Source organism: Miniopterus schreibersii (assembly GCF_964146895.1).
Source record: "Miniopterus schreibersii genome assembly, chromosome: 1".
NCBI lineage: Eukaryota > Metazoa > Chordata > Mammalia > Chiroptera > Miniopteridae > Miniopterus > Miniopterus schreibersii.
This window is the reverse complement of record NC_138101.1, coordinates 39610513-39638085: the sequence shown is the minus strand read 5'-3', so window position 1 is coordinate 39638085 and position 27573 is coordinate 39610513. Positions and strand designations below refer to the sequence as shown.

The 27573-nt window shown below is 36.9% G+C and overlaps 1 protein-coding gene across 1 annotated transcript; it reads right to left on the bottom strand.

Moving 5' to 3' along the window:
• On the bottom strand, window positions 1–27573 carry DCK (deoxycytidine kinase). The gene is made up of 7 exons (XM_081133099.1): window positions 27352–27573; window positions 22351–22466; window positions 7939–8132; window positions 6806–6953; window positions 5280–5395; window positions 4208–4298; window positions 1–2282 (listed from the first exon to the last, which is right to left on the bottom strand). Exons 1-7 carry the CDS (start codon window positions 27440–27442, stop codon window positions 2256–2258), a joined length of 783 nt encoding a protein of 260 aa, XP_080989225.1. The 5' UTR covers window positions 27443–27573; the 3' UTR covers window positions 1–2255.

The window sequence follows — 27573 nt, the reverse complement described above, 5'->3', positions numbered from 1 at the left end:
TGAGATTTATACTTGTTTATTAAGCAAATGTTTAATTTAGTAAACAACTTGATGTATATCAAATATAAAAAAACACATACATGAGTGTTTACTCATGGTGATTACAGATTTGAAATGCAGTTTCCCTTTCAAATATCAACACATCTCACTGTTTAACCCACTGAATTATCCAAGAAACAAAAGATGATGTTTTGAAAAGGAAAATGATAAGTTTCAAAGTAAAAGTGATTCTTTCCCTCATTTCAAAAACATAGAATTTTTATTAAAAAAACACAAGCTCCCACCAAGAAAACCATAATTTTTCTAAAATGTCAAGTAGAAAGGGTAAACACAGAAAAAACACTTTGCACTTTAAACCTGAAAAAAATATTTACTTACATACAGAACTAAAATGAATCCAAGCAGATTTTTTAAAATTACAACTATTTTACCTTTTAATTCTTTATTAATGTATTTCCTAATGTATATATATATTTAATGATAATGCTTTCAAGATCTATAACATATAAAGCAAGATCATTTCTTATCAGTAATTTCTCTTAAAGATGGGTGGAAAGAAATTTAGGCATAACCCTACAGAGAAGCAAAGCCAACTGTGAAGTGAAGCATAATCACAATGTTCTCAAGGCAGAAATGTATGACTTTAAAATGCCTAATTAATTCAGACAGCAAAACCAGAGGCAGGAAACAACAGGTGGGACTAAACATACTAAACTGCTAAGAAGATAATCTCCCTTGCCTTCAGTTTCTCTTTTGACTTCTTATAAAGTATATAAAGGTAATAAAAGACTACTCATTCCCAGTGCAGAGTCAATAAAGAATACAATGGAAAAACTTCTCTCACTATGAAGAGCCCTGCCGGTGTGGCTCAGTGGGTTGAGCGTAGTCCCATGCACCAAAAGGTCGCTGCTTGGATTCCTAGTCAGGGCACATGCTCAGGTTGCTGGCTTACCCCCCAGTAGAGGCATGCAGGAGGCAGCCGATTGATGTTTCTCTCTCTCCCTTCCTCTCTTTCTAAAATCAATTTAAAAATATTTTTTAAAAAAAGAGAAGAAATGTAGGGAAAACTATACTTCCACCTCAAATGATTTAAAGACAATCATAGTTTAAGCCAATCTTTTAACTATAATAGTAATATTCCATTATAAAAGAATAGTCTGAAAGGAAAGCACGGAGCTATTTTAAGCACCATATAAATTAAATCATTTACTCATATGACCTTCAGTTTTTTATTTATTTTAATCCTTACCCGAGGACATGCTTAGAGAGAGAGAAAGAAACATCAATGTGAGAGAGAATCACTAACTGGCGGCCCTCTGCATGTGCCCAGACTGGGGACTGAACCGGCAAATCCAGGAGTGTGCCCTAAACGGAAATTGAACTGGCAACCCTTTCGTGCACAGGACGACACTCAGCCAACTTAGATACCCTGGCTGGGCCTTCAGTTATCTTTTTAAGTTATTTTTTTAGAAACATTTCCTTTTTCTTTTAATGTATCTATACTGATTTCAGAGAGAGGAAAGGAGAGGGAGAGAGATAGAAACATCAATGATGAGAGAGCCATTGATCGGCTGCCTCGTGCACGCCCCCGACTGGGGATCGAGCCCACAACCCGGGCATGTGCCCTGACCGGGAATCGAACCCCAATTGCCTGGATCCTAGGTCAATGCTCAACCGCTGAGCCACGCCAGGCTGGGCTAAAACAATTCTTTTTCTAGAGATTCCTTAAATTCCACTTTGAACTTTTGGCACTAATTTACACAGGACACATTACCATTTTCTATGAAACATTAGTTTCCAGTTAAGAAAGTGGTCAACAGTAAGATGAGAAGCACCAGGAAAAAAGCCAACCTGCTGAGGGTGACAGAGGGAAAGACAGGAGGAGGGTGGGGCCTTCACAATATAGTTTAGCCACTATAGTGATTCTTGAACCATCTACCTCCAGACTTCTTGCCATGAGAGATAATTAAATGTCTTTGTTTTTTTAAGAGGGAGGGAGGGAGGGAGGGAGGGAGGGAGGGAGGGAGGGAGGGAGGGAGGGAGGGAGGGAGGGAGGGAGGGAGGGAGAAAACTGGCAATAAACTTTCATATAGGATTCATAAAAAAAAATTTTTTTCTTGGAACAAAAATGGTTAAAATCTTGGGTGTTCTAAATAATGAATATGAATGAATTCATATGCATGAATAGGAAGCTACGAAGATACACAAAGCTGAAGTATCTGGAATCATTTTGCTGCCTGTAGTCTTCTGCAAGATCACAAAGTGCTCAAAAATTCTTTGACCTGAAGGGAAGAAAAATATATTAACATAATTATTTAACTAATTTGAGATATCTAATATTCATCTTCATTTAAAAGTATATAATAATTGAAGACCCCAACTGTATAAGTAATTCTATCACAAAGCTGCAGCATTTACTTTAAAAGATGTATTAATAAATAGTTTAGAAGTAAAAGCTGAATTACCTAAAATGTAATTACAGGAGTTATTAAATTTAGCCTAAGATTGATATAGCTCTATAACAGCCATAATCTCTTTTATAATCTTTAATTTTATAATCATAATTTTATCTCTTTATAATACCATAGACCACTGACATGTGCAGCTTTAGTAACTACAATGGTTGAAACAGCTCTGAAAGTTCAGACACGTAACAGATCCGTAATTTTTCTTCTTTTCTTTTCTTTGGCAACGGCCCCCCTTCCCCTGGAATTTTCTGTAATTTCTCTAAAGCACAAATTTGAATCTTGTATATAGTCTGTAATGTTAATGTATGAGGAAAGGTCATATAAGCAGTGACTGAATCTAGCCAACTAACCAACATCACAGCAACAAAATTCTGTTCTCTTCATATTCTAGACTACACAGTAATTCTCCTGAACAGACAACGATTATTGCCATGTAAAGATACCTAAAAAAGAAAGCCAACTGCTAACATTATTAATGAAAATAAAAATAAGTAATACAAAATGATGAGTCTTAGTCAAAACACTGAAATGTTAAGATAAAAATTTTAAAAGTGGTTTTCCAGAATCATTCAGTTAAAATAATGGTTGGCTGTTAGTACTGCAATGGCTGACTTAATAGTATCATTTAAGTGAATTCTATCCTGTATTTTTTAATATAAGGAAGTAGTCACTTGAATTATCCAGATATGCTTTACCTTATATGATGGGAAAACAACTATATGTGATAACAGTTATCTATAAATGTTGAGGTTTTCAAAATTCTTGAGATATATCCCTTAATGAATATCAAGTATGTATCATAGGAAATAGCAGACATTTTGTGAAAGGAGAATAGAAAAATCAATTTATCTCAAAACTAAACCAAGTGTGGCTTCTTTAGACCTTAGATCACTAAGTTAATTAACACGAATATAAGAGATACTTGTTATATAATTTCCATGACTATTCTCTCTCAGGCATTCATCAATAGGTTCTCTCCCAGTACCTTTATCAATAGAGGCACTACTCACTTAATAGAATATCCTGAACATCTGGGGGGTAGATTAACTCTGATTAAGACAATGACTCAATCATTAGACAATGACAATTCATCATTGACAAGGTCCCAAATGAACTTCAAAACTGAAACTCCTTTTAATCTCAAGACTTCAGCTAATATAAAAATGGATTAAGATCCTTATCCTACAACTTCAAATATCCTCCACACTGAATTTATTTGAAAAAATAAACAAGTACTTTATTATTAAAATGTCTAATGATTGGTAGTGTAGGGAACAGGTAAAGAGGGGAAAGAGCAGAGAAGCTGGTGAGCAAGAACTTTTGTGATTATTCCTATCACAGATAAAGGAACTAAGGAAGCTCCTTATCTTAGGTAAGGCCACAAAGTTAGAATTTCAAGTTACGCTTAGAATCTAAATAAAGAGTCTCAATCCCTCTAAAGCTTACTGACTGGTCACGAGTATATAGGTGATTCCGTGTCCGAACATTGCTGACCGGTCACAACTTAACTCATCTCTGCACTTACATTAATTTAAGTAATTTTAAACACGTTGCTGACCAAAGTAGCTGGCTGCACCTGCAAATTCTGGCTCGAAATAGCCAGTCAGCAAGGTGTTAATGGTCCTTTAACGTAACTTTATGTAATCATTTCTGTTAGAAAATTGTATTCTCACAAATGAGAACACTTTTTTAGATAAGATAAAGCAAATGTTAGTTTATAAGTCTTTGTGTAAATCTACCTTTTCAACCAGGCTGTCGTGTTTATCTTTAAAGTCTTCATTAACATCCAGTGTTAAGATAGGCACTTCTTGTAGATAATCAAAGTTGGTTCTATTTAAAGAGAGATGAACAAAATAATTAGAAAAAGCAATAAACAGCCCAGCTGGCGTGGCTCAGCAATTGAGCATCGACCTATGATCCAGGCAATCAAGACTGGATTCCCAGTCAGGGCACAAGTGTGGGTTACGGGCTCAATCCCCAGTAGGGGGAGTGCAGGAGGCAGCCGATCAATGACTCATCACTGATGTTTCTATCTCTCTCTCCCCCCCTTCCTCTCTCTGAAATCAATAAAGATATATTTAAAAAAACAAAAATTAAAAAAAGAGAAAAACTAAAAACTCATTATATCACAGAAAAATCAAAATGTCAATCACTCTATACTAACGTTATTCTGCAAGTAATTCATTTGATAGCCCCTTCTTTCTCATCAAGATTTACTTCCAATATCTAAAAATCTCAGGTATAAAATCTATAAAGCTAGGCACTGTGACATATAGTACTCCTCGAAAACCAAAAACATACCATAAAGTAGGACTGTCTGAATTTTAAAGATAAGAAAACTCAAGTTCAACTCTGAAACTCAAAGAGATTGTCCAACATCACACACTAGTGAGAGAGACTGGATTTGAACCAAAAACTGACTAGTCAAAAAGTCCATACTTTTAACAACTATGCTATACTACCTCCCAAGTCTCAATCAAAGAAACAAATTTGAAACACCTTATCTTAAAATACTCTCTGGAAGAGAGTACCTAAATAATGTACACAGATATATTTCCTATTTTATCACTTAATGTGAAATTCCATATATTATATGCCATCAATACCACTGGGGAAGATTAGCTATAAAAACTTTAAGGAAATGGATCTCTGAAATAAAAAGAAACAAAAGCCACACCTAATTCTGAAAGAGATTACAATAGGAATAAATAAAATGGCTGAAAATAAAAAATTGGATATATTGGACATTTTTATTAAAATTTGATAAAGGTACTAAAAATGAGTAATAAAATAAGAATAAAGAAGCCTTACTTCAGCGTCCTATGCAGGAGCCAGCTTTCATGCTTATAGTGAAGCTTCTCCAAATATTCAAGAGGAATGCCTTGTTCTTCTTTTCTTCCCCGTAAATATATTCTACTCAAGCATTTCTAAAAGCAATAAGAAGGGTAGGGGGGACAATTATTCTTATCTGATGCCATTAAAATTTTCTTCTCTAGTGTCTCTTTAGTCATGCTAGCCAAAGTCTCTATTGCTTCTAGAAAGAAAAAAATAGTTCCTTTTCCCCCTCCTTGTACTTTTCAACCACTTGATGGCTCTAAACCAAGTAGTACTTTCAAAAATAAGCCTATAAACTTTTAGCATCCATATTTGAAATATACTGTCTAAAATAAGTTTGGCAAAAAGAAAAAAGTACAACATAAAACTGTGCTTCTAAGTCTATTATAAATTCTCTTTTCAAATAATTAAATGATGCTCTAATCAAAAGATATCATAAACAATATTAATGAAATAAAAGTTTTGTATTAGACTTTAAAATATTGACTATGAATGTTTCTAACCATAAAATAATTAGTATTCTTTATGCTCTTTCTTCTATATTTGCTTTTACTATTTTCATAATTAAAAACAAAAACTTATTTTCAGAAATGAAAGTAAATTTCAAAATTATTACTGTTAAATTCTGGTTTACTTATTAGAACAAAATTATCACTTGGAATCAGAAACCTAGATTCTTTGAAAAAACAGCTTTAATATAATACAATATTCTTTCAGGCTAGAAGTCATAACATTTACATTCATCAGAGCCTACTTTATGACTCAGGGAAGAAGCAGAAATAAAAAACAGAGAAAAATTAGAATACAAGCACCAAAACCAGAAATTTAATACATGTAAGCTCTCATTTGGGTTAGTTTTATGAAAAGCATCCACTTGGTCTTCCTGGATTCATTACATGATTTCATATGTAAACGATAGCTATGTTGCAACCTATCATGAAAGGAACATTTTCAAGTCAACTCCCTAAACTGAAAATGGCAAGGGTCCACTAAGTCTCTTCCCAACTGTAGCTGCTATTACCCAACCCATTCCAAGCCAAAACCATGAAAGATTTCCTCCATCAACTTTGCCATTCATTCAGCAAATATTTACTGAGCTCCTACTACGAACCCAAGCCTTATTCTAGGCACTGGAAATTCAACAGTAATTAAAATACCCAAAATCCCACCCCATGAAGCCTACCAATATTCTAGAAGTTGCTTGAGCAAGTTTCCTAACCTAGCTGTAATAAGAGACTCTGCAAATAAGAAATAATGAAGGATAGAACTGAGGAAGAACATAGAAGGACCTAAAAGAGCAATTTGCCACATCTGGGCTTCTAGTTTGCTGAGAAAAGAGAATGCTACTATCTACACAGTTCTGAGTTTCTAATTTGAAGGTAGGAAGCTAGAAGGTGGGGAGCGAAGTTCAACTAAATTGCCTTCACTGCATAACACCGCAAAAATTTCTAAATATTACCTTAAATTTTCAAAAGAGCAAACAAATATTTATTAAGTCTCACCTCTGGACTGGCTCGAAGATAAATGATTCCATCCAGTTCAAGGCTTTGGCCAAACTGGTTATTCATCCAGTCGTGCCAGTCTTGATAAATTGTCCACTCTGTTTCATTCATACATTCAGATTCATACAAATTAGATGCAAAAATATACCTGAAAGAGAGTTTATATCAACACATAAATCCTTTCCAAAAAGCACAGAGAAACAGAAAAGAGAAAATGGACCTACTAAATGGACATGGAACATTCTCCTAAAACCTGTGGCAGATATTGCCTTGGACAGCAGGAAAAAACAATAGAATACCTCCAACTACAGAAAATTATGTACTTGGCCAGTGGTTCTCAAAGACTCTTAAAACCATTCCAAGGGTTCTATGAGAGGCCAGATTACTTTACATACTATACTTCAACCAAAAAAATATATTTAACAGAGTGAATATAGAAGCATAAATGAGAACCCAGCTGTCTTCTATTAAATCAGGCATTAAAGAGATTCACAGAAACATAAAATGCTGTTCTCACTAATTTCGTTTTGAAAAATGTAATTTTCACTAGTATGTTATTTATGTTTATACATGATGGGTTTATTATTGCTAATTTTAAATAAATTTTTTCCATTTCTCAATCTTAACTTCTAATAACATAAATATGAATAAGACACAAAGATCTTTAGACTCAATAATTATTAAGAATGGAAAGGGGTCCTGAAAACAAAAGTTTGAGAATCTCTGTTCTGAGCTAACTCTAGAGGTTAAAAGAATCCTTGCATAAGTAGGGTAATTCCAAGGCCCCCTTAGAGATTTTTTATCTCCTTCTCCAGTGAGAATATAGAATATAGATTCAGAGTTAACCAGAGCAAATGAGAATTTTAAGAGGATTGGAGGGGAAAAAATTTCTCTACAAATTTGAATGAGATGGCCACCATATTCCCTAGTTTCCATGGAATCTATGAAATTATAAATGCTAGAACTGCCCTAATGCCAATAATATCCAAGTGCTAAAAGTATTAAATGTCACTTTCCATCTCAAACCCCCAACTCAACCTGTCTTATTACTTTGATTCCCAGGAAACAGGGGGGAAAAATTCCAGTTCTAAGCCAAGGTTCCAAACTAATCAGTACAAGTTATTTATATTTACCTGTCGCTATACACAGAGCGTTCAAAAAATAGCACAGGTCTCTCCGCATCCTTTAGCTTGCCATCGAGAGCGGCGAGCTGAGCTCGTACACGACTGAGGCAGGCGTACGACTGGAAGGTGAAAGACCATCGCTCGGGCTTCTCATACATCATCTGAAGAACATTCCCACCACTTTTCTGAGATGTTGTCAGTCCCTGTTTTGAATTTGAAAAAAGAAACAAAAAGCAAAATTAATGGTCAATAGGCCTATTTTAAACTTTTTTAAAAGCTCAAAAAGAGAAGTTGGATAAATAAATGCGCCGTGATTAGCAAAACAGGAGTCAGTCCTCCTCTTCCTCCTTTTCCGCTCTATTTCTCAGGTCCCCAGGAGCCCGGAAGAACCTGACAAGCGAGCGTAGCCACCAATTCCTCAGATCCTTTCCACAAACAGCCTATGGCAGAAATTATTTGTTTGGCCCAAGAAAGCACACGCCTATGGCAGAAATTATTTGTTTGGCCCAAGTGGGACTCTTAAAATTTTTAATTAGTTGTCAACTTCTAAAAGCCAAATAATTTCACATAATATAGCTGGATGTTTATCTTCTTTTTAAAAATGGGAAAATGAAGTAATACTGTGCCTATACCTCCTCTTGGTAAAAATCAGCTAGAGCAAATTCACCCGTGCTTCCATTAGGAAAGACCCATGCTCTCTAGGTTATAAGCCCCACCCCTGTTGAGACTCACGAAAGGCCTGATTTATTTGTTTAGATGCCCGGTCCATTTCAGTATTTGAATCTGTGACCTCAGTCTTCTAATAAAATAGAATAATTTGATTCAATAATCATGTTAGAACCAGTATTTTCAGTTGTGAGAAAAAAAAGTAAAATTAAAAAATCCAGTAAAGTCTCTGTAATCTTACATCTGAATTGGAAATAGCATCAAAAACTCATGAATAATTTTTTTTCTCTATAAAATATAGTTTTCCTAGCTCTGTCAACCAAAAGGCCTATAGAAATAAACATAAATAACACCCAGATTATATCTAAATGCCATTTTCCACTGAATTAGGGTCACTGTATCGGATTCCGGGTCTGGGGAAGAAAATGTACAAGATGAGCTTAACACATCTTGTTTCAGAAAACAAAGAAACTATCAAAGATTACTGCCCGGCTGGGCGTGGCTCAGCGGTTGAGCGTTGACCTAGGATCCAGGCAATTGGGGTTCAATACCCGGTCAGGGCACATGCCCGGTTGCGGGCTCGATCAATGACTCTCATCATTGATGTTTCTGTCTTTCTCCCTCCCACTCCTTTCCTCTCTCTGTAATCAATAAAGATATATTAAAAAAAAAAAAAAACTATCAAAGATTACTGAGGTTGTGCCAATGGCAAAGGAGCCAACATAAAAGGGCTTCCACTGGTCAAAAAATAGGGCACAAAAGGGATAATAAATGGAAGGCAAAATCATTAAGTTCATAATACTAAAGAAAACCAGAAAACAAAAAAACAGACTCTCCAATCATCTTTGGAAGTTGCTAGGGCACCAATTAATTATTCTGGAAATTTGTAAATTAAAAAAAAATCAAACATTTTACTCTGGCCGTTTCTGTACAAATGCTATTTCAGGTTAATGAAGTAGTGTATGAGGAAAAGGTCTCCTTTACTGAAGAATCCCAACTAATACATTCAGAAAACTTGAGAATCAGAATATCAACTTTTGCAACATCTAATGATATATTGGATTGGGGCAACAATTGGAAATTGATGTTAATAAAGTCATTAGAGATAAGCTGACAGGGAACTTTATAATGTATAAGTTAGGCTGACAAAACCTGAACTGACTGATCAATGTGAACATCACAAAGACATCCTCCTGATGGAATGTGAAAGAAAATATACATCACCATCTACGAAGTCTTGCCAAAAAACGAAATTAAAACTAAATCTAATCAAACCTATAAAGATCTACCTACAAATTTACAGGTACTACAGAAAATTGAGAAACGTGTTAAATTATACCAGAGATGCACTCAGCCGAAACCAGAATGAGGGAAATTGCAGAGACAAATGAAGCAGTTTCTCCAGCTAAAATTGCAAAGAAAAAAGAGGAAGAGGAACCAACAGGTTAACACTTAAAAGACACATTAATAAACATAATGTGTGAACCCTGTTTGACTCTTATCAACAAACGTAAAAAAAATGAGACAATAGGGAAATATGAACACAGACTGGATGTGATGATACAAAAGAATGAATAATCTTTTAGATGCTATTTTTGAACCTTTATTTCTAGAATTCTTTTTATTGAGCCTTTAATTTCTACAGATGAGGTAATTTATTATCTAAAGCAGAGGTTCTCAAAGTATAGTAGGTGAATCCCCTGGGGAGTCTCTGAGACCCTGGCAGGGAGTCTGCAAGGAAAAAAACCCTTTTCATAACAAATGTACCTTTTTTCATTCTCATTCTCTCATGAATGTGTATGTTTTCCAGACTACATGGCATTTGTACTGCAACAGTTCAAATGCAGAAGCAAATGTGAGAATTCAGTTTTTGCTATTTAGTCAGACATTAGTATTTGCACAATATAAAACAATGCCACTTTACTCACTAAATTTTTTTGATTTGGAAAATAGTCCTTTTTCATAAAAATGTCATTTATATTAACGTGCAATAGATTATCGTGGTTTTTAAATAAATTAACTGATTAAAATTTTAAAGTTCCAAGTTCAATTGCTAAGATAGTAAATATTGATAGATCTGACATAAAAACTCTTTGGTTCCTCAATCATCATAGACTATATCTAAGTTGTTTAGGTAAATAGAGTAACTTTAGCACTTAAATGATGCTGTCTTATGTCTTAAAATAATTAAGAACTCACAGGATTAATCTATTCAATAAGCAGTTTCCCTCCTAAAAAATTCACATATAAAGTATCTGCTTCAAATATGATTATTAAACATATATAACATAGTTACATATCCTAATAAACCTAAATAATTAATTTAGAAAAATATCCAATTAAATCGCTAATTTAAAGTATAAAAGTGAAACCTAATCAATATAATCAGTGAATCTAAAAAATATGTATTAAAGTTATTTCAAACTATAGTGTTCTGGAGAAAATAAAACTGAGCCAACTTCCTGACAAGAGATTTAAGTAGTAATTTATATAAATCATCTTCCCTGTGAATGAGAAAAAAAAGAAAATGCAGATTGGAACTGTTAACTAAAATGAACAAGAGGCTGACATTGTAAAGTAAAAGATTTAACTATAGTCTTAGACAAAAGGAAGAAATAGGGAGCTGTCTTCATAGATAGGTCCCTACAGAGGACAAGGAATGCTTCATCAGCCTTTTCTGTAATGTCAAGCTATATACAAAATTCCATATAAAGTCGCATAAAGTCTTTGATCTTGCATACTAACTTTCAAGGAATAAAATACATTTTAATTCGTATTCTTGATACTAGTCCACATAAATACCCCTGAATGCTTCCTGGAAATTCATGCTCAAAGTAGGTGGTTTTCCTCTGCAAAAAAAAATCCAAAAGTGTAAATATTATGACTGACCTCAAAGTTTCAGTTATGAACTAAAATCCACATAAACACATGGCATTTTGAGGCAGAATTTAAATTACATACCACAAAACACATAATTAAGTGAATCTTCTTTCCAAATGAAAAAAAAAGTAAAATGGCAAGAGGCAAATAGTCAATAATAGGTCTGTTTAGAAAACACTCTGAGCATCTGATGAACTGAAATAAGGGTATAGTTGCCTTATCAAACTGCTTAAAGAATAAATTTTATGAGCATTCCATTAAAAAGACTTTGTTAATTTGATTATAAATTGACTTTTCACTCCTTCAGCATACTCCAGGGAGAAAATGTTTCATACAAGTGAATTTTTCCAGCTAAATAAAATTTTTCAATGCAACTGAAACTTTTATAGGTGTTTTTTTTGTTTGCTTTTTTAAATCCTCACCTGAGGATGCTTATTGATTTTAGAGAGAGAGGAAAGGAGAGAAATATACATCAATGTGAGATGGAAACATCGGTTGCCTCTTGTACATGCCCCAACCTGGGGATTGAACCCACAGTCTAGGTATGTGCCCCTATCAGGAATTGAGCCTGCAACCTTGCAACCAAAACTTTATGTAGTTTTGTTTTGTTTTGTTTTGTTTTTGGAGAGTACGTTTATTAAAGCCGAGGACAGTGAAACAAGGAAGGGCTTAGGATAGAAGATGCAACAGAAGAGAGCCTAGGTAGCACTGCTTTGGCTCACTGAGAAGTCAGAGTAAAGGGGGCCCTGGGGACAGGTTCAGGGGGTTAGCCTAGGACCAGCTGCCGCTGCCTGCTGCTCCCCTGGGAACCCTTAGAGTTTAGGAGATGCATGCCTGACAGGGAAGGGGGGGAAGGGAAAGGTGTAGGAGTGCACTGTAGTTATTTTTATAGGGAGAAGACACTATTTATTGTTTCCTACCCTAGTAAACATAGTATTTTGAAAATTACTCTTAGTAATATAAACAACTTTATGAATACTGATTATTGGATGTATGAAAGAAGTTAGCAACTGAGCACAAGCTTCCATTCTACAAATAACAGTATCAGGCACAAACTGCTCAAGCTGCTCTCTGATCTTACACTAAATGAGGGAAAGTTAGTATTCCTTTAGTTCTTGCCTGTTTTCAGTTTTTCTAATTCCTCCTTTGATGTCAGGTAGGTGGCCAACACGGTTGCTTCTGCACAGTCCCACACCTGACAGCCCCTTATAATCAGAAAATGTTTATTAGATTGTGTCAAAGTGTAGGTAAATACCCTATGAATAAACCACATTAACTTTAATGTGTAATTCTGTGACATCTATTTTGGCCACACAAATTAATGTGCTTTCTTCCCTGTTCTCAAGCTATCTGCCTGTCCCTTACCCAGTATTTTTAACTATTGCAAACATTTCCTCTTCAAGAGAAAAGGTAGTTAAATTTGTGTTTTTAAAGTATATTTTCATTGTGTACTATCACTTAAGTAAAGTTTGGCAGGTCTAAAATAATTTCATAAACTTTTGACTAACCATTTCCTTATCAAAACTTCCTTCACCTTTCATGGATATCAGTTATTCCTTCAAAGAGGACCTATGAATACAGCAAAAAAAGATGTGCATTTACCTGCAGTGAATAAAAAATCCAATAAAACAGAAAAACCAGGTGACATTAAATTTCTTTTAATACTACCACCAGATTTTATACATATTTCCTCATTTCTTCAAAAAAGGAGATGATGGAGCATTATTTATTTTTAAACAAGTGAACTTCAAAATAGCTTGAGGGGAAAAATGAAAAGCAATGAAGATAGAACATCTCTGCTTTCTCCTTTTTATACATTAACTAGAAACTTAATTTAAGATCAACTTCTCATGAGTTACAACTGATTTCACGGTAGGTGCTAGCATGGTAGGTTGAAATGGCAAAGTACACTCCCAGCTTAATCTTATCATTTAAACAAGTTTTTACCACTTCATTAAAGGAACTGGATGTATTTGACACTAAAGAAGAGGAGGTGTAGGATGACAGTGGCATCCATGGAGTTCTCTGCAGCATAAACATTAATTTAAAACACAAAATTTAAGTCTTAGAATACTCTGCTCTATTCTGGGTTATATCAACCCTGGCTTACATGGCATGTTTTTTGAAAAATGAATGTGCTTAGAAATACAAGCACAAAAGGCATTTTTATGTTTTTCTAAAAGTTTATTTTTTGTGTCCTAGAAGCAGGAAACAGATTTGAAGAGCTAATACATTTCATTAATCAAAATATCCCTTCATTAAGATAATATACTTTGCCTGGCCAGCATGGCTCAATGGTGGAGTGTTGACCTATGAACCAGGAGCTCATGGTTCGATTTCCAGTCAGGGCACATGCCCCAGTTTCGAGCTCCATCCCCAGTAGGGGACATGCAGGAGGCAGCCGATCAATGACTCATCATTGATGTTTCTCTCTCCCTCTCTGAAAACAATAAAAACATATTTTTTAAAAAAGATAATATACTTCAATTTTAATAATAATTATAATACCCATTATTGTCTGTATGAAACTATATGAAAAGTTTTACATGTTATCTCAGCCCTATGAAACAGTCATTACTGATCCTATTTTTCAGATGAAAAAAGGGCTCAGAGAGATTTAGTAACTTGTTAATATCAATATACCTGGTAAGCAGAAAAACTAGGATCACACCTAAGACTGATTCTAAAGCCATATTCTTTCCAAAATGTTGCACTGCTACTAAATACTGAAGTTACAACTACAAAGTAAACAATACTAACATTTGATTTATCGAAGGGAGACATTTAGATACTATGTAGATGATTAACTTGGTGCTGATGCTCTGTATTTTAATAATTTTATCAGACATGAACAATTTTACATAACTATATATATAATAGAGAATTCACTAATGAGAAATACAAATTCACTAGTAAAAATACGTTATTTTAAAAAATGAAACTAACCATGAAAAACAATTTTTTGTCTTTACAACTTTCACATAAATTTATCATGGTAGTTTTAAGTAAAAATTACATTTAAAAATAAATTAAAGGCACTTCTATTTAGATGTGTGTGTGTGTGTGGCAGACACTGCAATGTATCCTCTAAAACCAGCTTCTTTTTCTTCCTGGACACACAGGTAGGCTTTATTTTCCAGCCTCCCTTGTAGTGAATTGTAGCCATGTGACTGAGTTCTACCCAATGGAAGTAGGACAGAAGCAATGTATACCATCTCTAGGCTTAACCCATAAAAACCTCTCAAATGTTATGATTCACTTTCTTTATCCATCAGTTGGAAGCAAAGGACATTAAGGCCCTAGAGCATGGTTCTCAATTTCAGCTCCAGGGCAAGGGTATAAAAGCAGGGTCCTCATAACGGCAGCATTAACATCACTTGTGAGAAATGCAAATTTTCAGCACTCCCACCCCAGACCTACTAAATCAGAAACTGGCTGAAATCTGTTTTAAGAAGTCTTCTAGGTGACTCTGAAGAATACTGAAGTTTGAAGAACTGTCCTAGAGGTTGAATGAGCTACAAGTTAGAAGGGGCCTGGGTCCCTGAGTCACATTACAGTATGCCATCCACCAAATACTATATTGTACTGTTCTCTGACTGAAAAATCAAATTTGATTATTTGAACCACAGAGATTTTAGAGTTTATTACAGCAGCAACTGATATACCTTAAATCTACCTGATACATTAATAAAATCTATTAGAAGTGAACTTGGTTCATTTGAAAAACACTTGTGATCAATTTGCTATGCACTATAAATACTGAGATAAAATAGGCTTTAAGGATTTCTTTATATAGCTAGTGAGCAGAAGTTTGAAACTTTTTCTGAAGAACCTTGAGGACTATATATATGCTAGGTAAAATAAGCCAGTCACAAAAGGACAAATCTGTACCATTCCACTTATAGATACAGAAAACAGAATGGGCTGGGAGGAGGGGGCAAAGGAGAGTTAGCTGTTTAACAAACAGTTTCAGTTCTGCAAGATAAAAGGTTCCAGAGATCTGTTTCACAACATTGTAAATATACTTAACACTATGAACCATACACTTAAAAATGGTTAAATGATAAAATTTGTGGGTTTTACCATAATAAAAAGTTAATCATACCTTAAAAAATCATAATTTCCTTTTTTTAAAATATTTTTAGCCCGGCCAGGCGTGGCTCAGTGGTTGAGCATCATCCTAGGATCCAGGAGATCGCAGTTCGATTCCCAGTCAGGACACATGCCCAGGTTGCGGGCTCGATCCCCAGTTGGGGGCATGCAGGAGGCAGCCAATCAGTGACTCTCTCATCATTAATGTTTCTACCTCTCTCTCTCTCCCCCTTTCTCTCCCTGAAATCAATAAAGATATATTAAAATATATATATATATTTCAATTACAGTTTACAACCAATATTATTTTGCATTAGCTTCAGGTATACAGCACAGTGGTTAGACAATCACATACTTTACAAAGTGGTCCCCCCTGTTTCCAGTACCCACCAAGCACCGTACATAGTTATAACAATATTATTGCCTATATTCCCTATGCTGTACTTTACATCTCTGGAACTATTTGTGACTAACAATCTGTAGTTATTAATTCCTTCATCTTTTCCACCTAGCCCTTCAACATCACCCCATCCCACCCCAACAATCAACAGTCTGTTATCTGTATATGAATCTGTTTCTCTTTTGTTTGTTCGTTTATCTTGCTGTTTAGATTCTACATATAAATAAAATCATATGGTATTTGTCTTTCTCTGACTGACTTAATATAGCATAACCTCCAGGTCCATCCACGCTGTTGCAAATGGTAAGATTTCTATCTTTTTTATGGCCGAGTAATAATCCATTGCATATACGCACCACAGCTTTCTTATCTACCTATCTATTGACGGGCACTTAGATTGCTTCCATTTCTTGCCTATTGTAAATAATGCTGCAATGAACACAGCGGTGCATATATTCTTTCAAATTAGTGTTTTGGTTTCTTCTGATATATATGCAGAAGTGGAATTGCTGGGTCATAAGTCAGTTCTGTTTTAAATTTGAGGAACCTCCATACTGTTTTCCATGGTGGCTGCACCAGTCTGCATTCTCACCAACAGTGCACAAGGGTCCCCTTTTCTCCACATCCTTGCCAACACTTGTTGTTTGTGGATTTACTGATGATAGCCACTCTGACAAGTGAAAGGTGATATCTCCTTGTGGTTAGTTTTAATTTGCATTTCTCTGATGATTACTGATGCTGAGCATCTTTTCATGTCTACTGACCTTCTGTGTGTCCACTTTGGAGAAGCATTTCATACATCTCCTTTTATTTGGATTTCCCAATAAATGTAATCTCTCTTGCCCAAACACATATGGTGATGAAATTATGAATAATTTTTATTCTATTTCTGTAAATCCTATCTGTAATTCTGTAATTCACTTCATGATAGAACACCTTAATTTACAAAAAAAAGATTATTGCTAATATAAGTGAAAACTAGAAATATCAAGTAAAAATACAAAATCACCTATCTTTTTATTCTAGTCTAACCTTTGTAATTATGACAAAAGAGTTGAATAGGTTCAATAAAAAAGAATCAGAGTCTACCAAACAAAATAATCATAAAATAGCCAAAAAAAGTTATCAGGTGATTTCAGAAGGTACAAGTGAAAGTATTTTATCAAGCACTCTTAATTAATTTCCAATAACGACGTATCAAAAAATGCTGAATATATTTTATTCCTTCTTTCTCTCAGTTACTAATTTCTCAGTAGCTTCTTAATGGTAAGAAGTGTTAGATGAAAGTAAAAATAGTACTTCATGATTAATAACAAAGATCCCAAAAAGAATTCAGCTCAATGAGAAAACAGGACAGAGCAGAGATATCTCCCTAACACTCAGTATATCTCTAAGCTAAAAGGAAGCAATCAAATCAAAGCTTTGGGCTTAAATAATAACATAAAGCACATTGTTATTTGAAAGAAATCTTCAACACAAAGAAAATAACCATCTGGATGGTATGTTTTAAAGATAATCTTAACATGGGAGGAGAAGAGTGGGAAGTTACATCTTTTAAGGCACTTAATCTCATTCTTTTGCTAATATCTGTGGCAGCTTGTCAACAGTATAGAAACATTACAGCCACTAGGTGGCAGGTTAAAAAAAAAACAGGTTTAAAAAGAAAAAAGAAAAACCCAAGCTAAGCATGCAGGTGCAAATTTAGTTACTGACTAGGGCAACAGATCAAAAGTACCAACAACCCACCTCTTCCAATTCTACACTGTCAAGAAGCGTGATTAAATGGAAAAAATCTAAAGAAGGCCTGGCCTTGCAAGGGTTGGGTCTGAAGACAGTCTACTTTTCACTACTGATGATATTCTAAGAAAGCTGAGATTTGGACAGTCACACTATAACCCCAGGTATTAGATCAGGAATGGATATGAAGCAGGTACTCAGGATGAAAAAAGAAACCTTCATTTCTTGAGTTTAGTGGGTGTCCAGGAAAAATAAAGTATCCAACCCAGCTGGGGGGCTCATTTGTTGAGCATTCCTCCTGTACACAAAAAGGCTGCCAGTTCGATTCCCAGTCAGGGTACATCTGTAGGTTACAGGTTCATCCCTGGTCTGGGCGCGTATAGGAGGCAGCTGGCCGATGTTTCTCTCACACAAATGTCTCTTCCCCCCCCTCCCTAAAATCAGTGAAAATATCTTTGGGAGAGGATTAAAAAAAAAATACACCGATACGGAATGTGCCTGCCCACCACTCTCACACCCCACAACCCTGCACCCCAAAATACTACCCACACGAGCAGGAAGTGAGAACAGGGAACAAGGCCTCACGCTCCACCCCTCCTCTGCATCTTGGCTGGAACGTCACAGACATGACCCTCACTGACCACCTGTTCCCCTGCTCCCCCTCCCCCACGTCCTATAATTGGGAGGACCAAAAAGAAACCAGAGAGGAGAGGCAGGGAAGAGCAGAGTCAGCAGTCACCCCACCAGTGTCAGAAGCCGAGTACCACCCTATCCCCACCTTGCCCACATTTAATAAAAACCTTCCACCCAGGCCCCACTGGGCTGCCTCATTCTCCGAGGCACCTGCTCTCACTTCTCGAGCGCAGACTATCACTTTAATAAATTTACTGTGCTTTGCTAAATCCGTCTGTCATGCTCTTGGATCAGGCTGAGGCCTCCCTTGGCCTCCCCGGGTATCACCTGGCATCCCTCATACTGTCTGAAACTCCACCTAGAAGTACAGAGGACTAACAATGTAAAACCTCTCAATACACACAGAAAAATAATGCTATCCTCAGAGAATGAGCACCCAAATCCAATAAAGGTAATCAAACTGTAACATCATAGAGACACGACTGGATTACAGTACACTGATAAAAATATATGGTAATAATAATAACAGGCCCTAGCCAGTTTGGTTCAGTGGTTAGAGCGTCGACCTGCAGACCAAAGGGTCCCGGGTTCGATTCTGGCCAAGGGTACATACCTCAGTTGAAGATTCAATCCCTGGCCTCGGTTGGCGCAAGAGCAGGAGGCAACCAATCAACATGTCTCTCTCACATCAATGTCTCTATCTCTCTCTTTCTCTCTCCTCCTTCTACTCTGTCTGAAAAGTAATGGAAAAAATATCCTTGTGTAACGATAAAATAATAATAATAACAACAACAACAACAGGAGCATCTCCATGGTAGTTTTAAAGAAAGGTCAGTTCTGAATTTTGACTCTAGTACACATGAAGAAAATACCACAGCCCATAAACATGAGTATCAGATCCATGAAGCCAAAAGATTCTCAAAATGGAGAAAGATCATCAGTGTGTCACAGCCTGATGGTAATACAACTAATTCCCTGAGCTCTGGTTCTAAACTTAACAGACAACATTCTTAGTATAAACTGTCTTCCCAAGTATATTAATGTAATGTTTTCAACCTCTCCTCTCCAATATCAACTAAAGGGTTCAATATACTCCCACCACTAAGTAATTCACTAGGGCAGTCATTTTTCACTAATTTTTTATTTTTTTGAGAGAGAGAGTGAGGAAGGGAGCAAGATGGAGAGAGAAAGAGAGACATCAATCAGTTGCCTCCTGTGTGAACCCTGACCGGGAATCAAACCCAAAACCAGTGGGATGACGCTCCAACTGAGCCAGGGCAGAGCAGGAGGCATTCACAAGGAACTGTTTATTTTAAAAAGCACCCAAAATCCTTGAGATTCTTACGAGTTCCTTCTACGCTCTGCCAATGTTGCTCACTGGTTGAGCACTGACCCGTAAGCCTGGAGGTCACGGTTCAATTTCACCATCAGGGCACATGCCCGGGTTGCAGGCTCAATCCCCAGTAGGGGGCATGCAGAAGGTGGCCAATCGATGATTCTCTCTCATCACTAATGTTTCTATCTCTCTTTCCCTCTTCCTTCCTCTCTCTGAAGTCACTAAAAACATATTAAAAAAAAAAAAAAAAGAGTTCCTTCTACTAGTTGGGAATTATGGGCCTACATAGAAAACGGATTCACTAATTCAGTGAATCTGATAATCACATTTCTCTTTGCAAATTAAAATTCTGACCCTTTGGTCTGCACATATCAGTTTCTATTTTATAGAAACTGATTAATGTGAGGTTAATGTGAGGTATACTGAGAGGTAGAGACATTTAATGTGTCAAAAAATCAGTCATACATATTTAATATGAGTTAGAAACTTATGACACTAAAACTAGAATGGACCTTAAATGGAGGTCCCCTAATCCAATCTATCCTAACACTGCCTCAATGAAAGAATCCTTTCTCTATTTCTGACAGTGATTTAACTTGGCTTCTACCTAGCACCTGAGAATAACTACACTGACAGTTGATCCCAGAAATGGGGAGGAAAGAACACAGTCTCTCATTTCTAAAGGTAAGCAAACCTGACAGAGTAGGGCACTTTGGTGAAAGAGGCCATGAGACATTCTTTGGGAAGTAAAAATGCAGGGTGGGAGAAGACAGAAGATCAAAAAGAAAATGGGCAAAAGGACCTGAACAGGGGCTTCACGAAAGAAATCCAAAAAAAGAAATGACAAATTAATTAATTAATTAAATAAAGGAGCACAATCTCATTAGCAATCAGGGAAATACAAATTAAAAACATAAAGGTATTAAACATTCAGCAGGATGACAAAAATTAGGAAGCTGAACAATACTAAATACTGGCAAAGATATGGAGTAGTAACAGCTCGAGTACTCTGTGGGGAATGTAAATTGGTAAAAACACTTTGGAAAACAACCATCATACATATACCCCACAACCTAAAAATTTTACTTTATTCCTAGAGAAAATCTTGCATGTGTGTAACAGGATTCATGTTCACAGCAGAGCTGTTTTTACAGCAAGTAAGCTAGAAACTACTCAAAATTTGATCACAGGTATAGAAAGGACAAATAGTGACATATGAATACAACTGAATACCATATGGCAATGAAAATGAACAAGCTATAGCTGCATGCAACGTTATGGACAATTTGCATAAACTTACCAAGCAAAAGATGTAAGAGCAAAAAGAATGCAAACAGTTGATTTCATTTATATAACATTCAAACAGACAAAATTAAGTTATATTTCTTAGATATATGTTCATGTATGGTCAAATTATTTTCAGAAAGCAGGAAAATTATTATCACAAGAGTTATTTTATGAGTGATTACCTCAGTGGAGTCATTAACTCTAGGGAATGAAATGTAACCTGAGAACTTCTAGAATGAGAGTAATGTTCTCTTTCTTTGACCTGGATGATGGTTACAAAGATGTCAGTCTTAAAATTGTTCTTCAAACTGTATATACGTTTCATATACTTTTCTATAGTTACATCATATGTCAATAAATAATGTTGAAAGAAAGAAGGGTATAAATAAATTTACCCATTTTAAAATTCTACTTAAGGCTAACCGTGCCCTTCCCCGGTGGAAATATCAATTTCTTAAGGAAATGGGAGTCCATATAGAAAAGAGTCCCTTCAAGCTTTAGGACTGCTTATTCTAAGGAGTTGGAGTGTGATGAATGGGCCCTAGACCTAAAGTTAACTACACTTGGCAAATAGGTATGTGAGAAAATATTTTTGGTTATTCAAAACCATATATCCTCAGAGTTTACAGATTATCTTGCTAATGATTTCTCCTTGTATATATAATTTACATTTTAAATCCTCGTTATTTCCAGATTCTTCATACCAACAGCTAAACTCTAAAACATAAGACTTTTTTTTCAATCCTCTGTCCACTGCAGCTCAAGCAAAGTTTCTAGCACACATTTCCATATTGAAGGTTTCTGCAATACAGCTATGTGGCTTTCAATTTCAGTTCTCATTTCTCCAGAAATGAAAACTTTAGCAATTAGATAGCTCTTCTTCCTACATATACAATAAAAAATTTTGCTATAAAAAATGAAATTTTACTGTTATCCCCTCTTTCTCCATTGAAACTTGTGTACAGGATGAAAGTCTGGCAAAAATGACAGTACAAAGAAATGGGAGCTAAATGCTTCTAAGACAAAAGGCTTGAAAGATAAACTCATAAAATTTATTATTGGGGAGTTGTTTTTTGTTTTTCTTTTTTTTAAAAAACAAAATGTAAAAAGTCACTCAAGGAATTTAACTTGCAATTTAGAATTTTTAAAACTTTTAATTTTTGAAAACTTTCAAAATCTTACCTAGATATAATAAAGTCCATAAATCTTAGGTGCATATAGTTCAATGTTTACAGATAAACATCGCTGTCACTGCTGCCCAGATGAACATAAAGACTTAAAGCTAGATTTCAAAGTTTTATTAGAAAAAAACATAAACAAGCAAACACGCAAGAGATTTACTACTGCTTCTCTAAACTAAAAGGTTTTTATTTAAATTTTATTTTCATACCTGAAATTCATCTTGATTACTTTGAACATTGCACCATCTGGCAACAGGTTCAGGAACCACTTCCCAGTCCTCGCAGACTTGTTTAAGGATATTCACAAATGTTGACTTCCCTGCAGCTATTGTGAGAGGAAAAGTAAAACTGAGGATGAAAACGTACCAGAAAATTTTTTTAAAAGCCAAAATTGTCTTCAGCTTTTCAAAATTTATAGTCGTGCACAGCATAATGATATTTCGGTCAATGTTGAACCATATATAATATGGTGGTTCCATAAAGACTAAAATGAAGCTGAAAAATTCCTATCACCTAGAGACACATAGCTGTCCTAATGTCTTAACACAATGCATTACTCATGTTTGTGGTCATGCTGGCATAAACAAACCTAGTGCACTGCCAGTCATATAAAAGTATAGCACATACAATTATGTGCAGTACATAATACTTGATGATAATAAATGACTATGTTACTGGTTTACATATTTACTATATGTAATTTTTATTGTTATTTTAGAGTTTACTCTATTAAAAAAAAAACCCACACAAAATAAACAGCCTGGCTCAATTGACTGTCGTCCTGAGCACTGAAGGGTTGCCAGTTCAATTCCGTCAGAGCACATGCCTGGGTTGTGGGTTCGATTCCCCAGTCAGGCACATACAGAGGGTAACCGATTAATGTTTCTCTCTCACATACATGTTCTCTCTTTCTCCCCCTTCTTCCCTCTAAGAATGTCTTTGGCGCCTGACTGGCATGGCTCAGTGACTGAGCACCAACCTATGAATCAGGAGGTCATGGTTCGATTCCTGATCAAGGCACATGCCCGGGTTGCAGGCTCGATCCCCAGTAGGGAGAGTACACAAGGCAGCGGATCAATGACTCTCATCACTGATGTTTCTCTCTCTCTCTCCCTCTCCTTTCCTCTCTCTGAAATCAATAAAAAATAAATAAAAAGAATGTCCTTGGTGGGGATTACATAAATAAATAAAACAAAGTTCACTGTAAAGTAGTATGCCATATTATACCTGCAGCAGCCTCATAAATCTCAGGGTTACCACATCTTTTGATTGCATGATTGTCTCTTGTACTTGACTTAATCTCGTGTCATTTTGTACAGTGACATGCTGGACAGGATTGTAGTCGATGAGCACAAGGCTATCCCATATAGCCCAGGTGCGTAGTAGGCTATACCATCTAGGACTTCGTAAATGCCCTCTATGATATTCTCGCCAAGACAAACTCAATGACACATTTCTCAGAACATATTCTCATCATTAAGCAGTACATGACTGTAATAGCAAACAATACATACAACAAAAACATTTAACTTCCTAAACTTTGTTTAGATTTTTTAAAAATTTAATTGAATTTATTGGGGTGACATTGGTTAATAAAATTCTATCAGTTTCAGGTGTACAATTCATACAATTCATCATACGTATCTTGTATTGTGTGTTCATTACCCCAAGTCCAGTCTCCTTCCATCACGATTTATGCCCCCTTTATTGTCTTCTGCCTCCTCCCACTAGATTTTTTTTTTGATGAAAGCTAAAAAGGGCCCGTCTACTTGTATTAAACACAGTAGTTATTGTTTTTAGTTTACCAAAACCATGGAAGAGAAAAATTTAAAATTTGGTGAGATTTTAGGCAAGATGTTATGGCAGAAAAGAATCCTAGTCCTAGACTCACTTTCCTTAACCAAACAATGAGCAATAACTTTGTAGGAACTGGTTAAAGCTATTCTTCCACTTAATCAGGTATGTGATTTTGGATAAGTAACTGAACCTCTCTGAGCATGTTTCCCCACAATACAATGGAGACAATAATACCCTCCTAATGGAAACTGCTGTGACAAGCAAGTAAACTATCACTACAGTGACAGTCATTCTAGGCTTTTACATTTTCAAAATTTTCTTCTCAATTGGTTCCACTCTCTGTTTACAAACAAACTTAGGTCTTTCTTATCTAAAACTAATTTAGAAACAACCAAATAAAATCAATATAAATACACATCCAATGCCTATAGTTTTAGAATGGAAAGCAGTATATTATTATATGACAGTTATCATATGGCACTATGGTTATCATAAATTATAAAAACATTTTTGCGAAGTATTTCCTACAAGCAATAGCCATGTTTTATCTGCTTCACTTTCATGGTTCTATGCAGTATGTACTCTATCTAATCCTTAAAAAAAAAGTCATCTGATCATTCACTGGTTTCTGAAATATTGGGGGTGGGGGTGGGGTATTCAGGTGTAATCAGAACACATTATATTCATTATTTTTAAATTACCCAGGAATACATTCCATTTAATAGTAGGAAAAGTCTTGACCTAGAATTTAACAGGGTGTAGCAATACTCCTAGAACACCACACCCTTCCTATCTGAGTCACCAAATGTGGTTATATTAGACATCTCTAGTCAGCATAATGTCTCTCTCTCTCCCTCCCTCCCTCCCTCCCTCCCTCCCTCCCTCCCTCTCTCTCTCTCTCTCTCTCTATATATATATATACAGACACACACACATACATATATATACACACAAACACACACAGAGACAAACATAAAAAGCAACCTCAGTATGCTTATAAGAAAAGCCTCCTCTTCCTTATAAACTGGATCCAAACAGGGCAAAAAGAACTTACTTTTGACTTACAAAACTATATTCAAATCTAGGACATTAAATAGGAAAACAGAAAAAAAGAACAAACTGGAAGAACTTTAAAAGACATATATAGAGAAAAAAAAAGAGGAGGTTCAATAGGAAGGTAACAAAACAGTTGAGGAGAAAATTAGATGACTACTGGATCTAATCATGGGAAAAACACTGATGACCACAGAGTTTGCATAGAAAGGGTAAGCACAGGGACTGTAGGACATAAGTGGAAACATAAAATGACCACCAGACATTCACTGAGCTAGATGAAGATGGAAAGGAAAATGTGATGCTCAGGCCCTGGCCACTTCATAAATCTAACGTGAGGGAGTATTTTAGTAACAGAGAACATGAGAAGACGGGTATGTGAGTATAAAACTGAAATGACCAGTTAAGTTTCAAATTCTAGGAAGAAGAAAAGAATCACAATATTGTTTTCTACTCACAGATTAGCAATTTGTACATTTATAGTTTATTTGGGTCTGACAAATTGGAGGGGACACGAACAACAGCACAAGTGCAATAACAAACAACTGGCAAAGCCTCAGTGTCAGGAAAGACAGTAAGTGGTAAGAAACAGCCCATCTAAATAGTAAATTGTTGTCTTACAGATGCAGGCTCAGTGTTTGCAGATATTCAAATTTTTCAAAAGAAGTTAAGAATCTAGAATTTATGGGAAATCATAACATTTAATGCTAACAAGTAATTGAATTTTTTTTTTCTTTAAATCTGTGCAGGCCAATATTGTATAAATGCAGGCCATCAGTTTGCAACTCCTGTTGTAGGTAAAGGGGAAGTCAGAAGAATTTTAAGCAGGGGACAACACAATTACAGTAGCACCCCCTCATCCACAGGAGATAATAGTTCCAAGATCCCCAGAGGATGCCTGAAACTGCAGCACCCAAACCCTATATATAAGTTGACCCTTGAACAACACGGGGGTTAAGGGCGCTCACCCCCCCTCCTTGGTGGAAAATCTGCATATAATTTTTGCCTCCCCCAAAACTTAAGTTGTCCCTTGGTACCCAGGGGGATTAGCTTCAGGACCCCATGGATACTATAATCTGTGGAAACATACAGTCAGCCCTCAGCATCCACAGACTCCCAACCACAGAAACAGTACAGGTATTTCATTGGCGGGAAATCTACATATAAGTGAACCTGTGCAGTTCAAATGTGTGTTGTTCAAGGGTCCAACTGTATATGGATCTTTTCCACCGGGGCCTTAATACTGGAGCAATGAAACAAGACATCCTCTTTGACAGTATGTTCCGCTTTTTTCTGTTCCTTGGAATGCTGCTAAAACACCTGCTCGCCTTGCTTTTTAAAAGTCCAAGTGCTTTATAAAAATTTTTTAAAAGTCCAAGTGCTTTGAATGTGGTAAGAATTCAAAAACATTTGCTGTATGCATGAATGGGTAGTACCTAACTTGGATACAAAAAAAATTCTTTCAAAACAAGAAATGTCAGGCATAGGCTTCCTGTGGTAGGAAACATGCAAGAACGGGAAGATCAGGTGCATCTTGCAAAACGCATTAATGGTGTAGTCTGTCCCCACCTGGGGAGAGAACACAACCTGTGACGGTCTTTGAATCATAATCCAAAGTTTACTTAGATATAGGGTAGGCAGCGCGGAAATCCATGCTGTCAAGGTCATTAAAAGCCTCTTTCCCTGTCCTCCAATATTTACAGCCGTTTTATGTGTAATCGCTAAACATTGGAAACAAGCCACAGCTAGGGAAGGGATGAACTGTGGTATCACCATGCAGTGGACTACCCCTCGGCAGTAAAGGGAGAACGACCGAAACACGCAACGCGAGCGACTCTGAAAGCATCACGCTGGGTTAAAGCGGCCAGGCTCCAAAGGCCGCGCGCCGGTTCCCGCACGGGCCCTTCCGGAAGGGGCGAGCCTGCGGGGAGCTCGGGGAGCGCTCGCCGCACCGGAAGGGAAGGGGGCCGAGTACGCGGCGGCACCCGCGTCCCGAGGGCCGCAGGCTCCCGGTCCTGACCGTGCCGCCGGCAAAACGACCTGTTTGCCGAGCCTCACGGAAGAGGACACCTGCAAAGGGGTAATTTAACGTGTCAACTGCACCCCAAGAATGGACACAACCCCCCAAAAACCTTCCCTCTGCGGCATCCCAACAAAAAGATGAAACCGGCCCAAAGCGGTTCCGGTTCGGGCGCCCGGCCTGAAGCCCAGGAGGCCGCCCCCCGGGGCAGGGAGGAGGCCGGGGCGGGTGGAAGGGGGCGTCCAGCCGCGGCCGCGGCCCGCCCGGGGAAGACCCTCACGGAGGAGCAGCCGCCGCCGTCCCTCCGCCTTCCCGGCCCGCCGCTGCCCGGGCTCCTTACCGATGTTCCCTTCGATGGAAATCTTCTTGATGCGGGCTCCCTCCGAGCTGGTCGCGGGGGACGGACAGCTCCTCTTGGGCGGGGTGGCCATGCCTCGCGGGGGCGCGCGGGCGGGCTGGGCGCAGACGCGGGGGCTCGCGCCGCCGGTGCCGGGGACTCCGCGCTCCTCCGCGTCTCCCGCCGGCGGGGCTGCCGATTTGATTTTGGCGCGCGGAGGCGGCC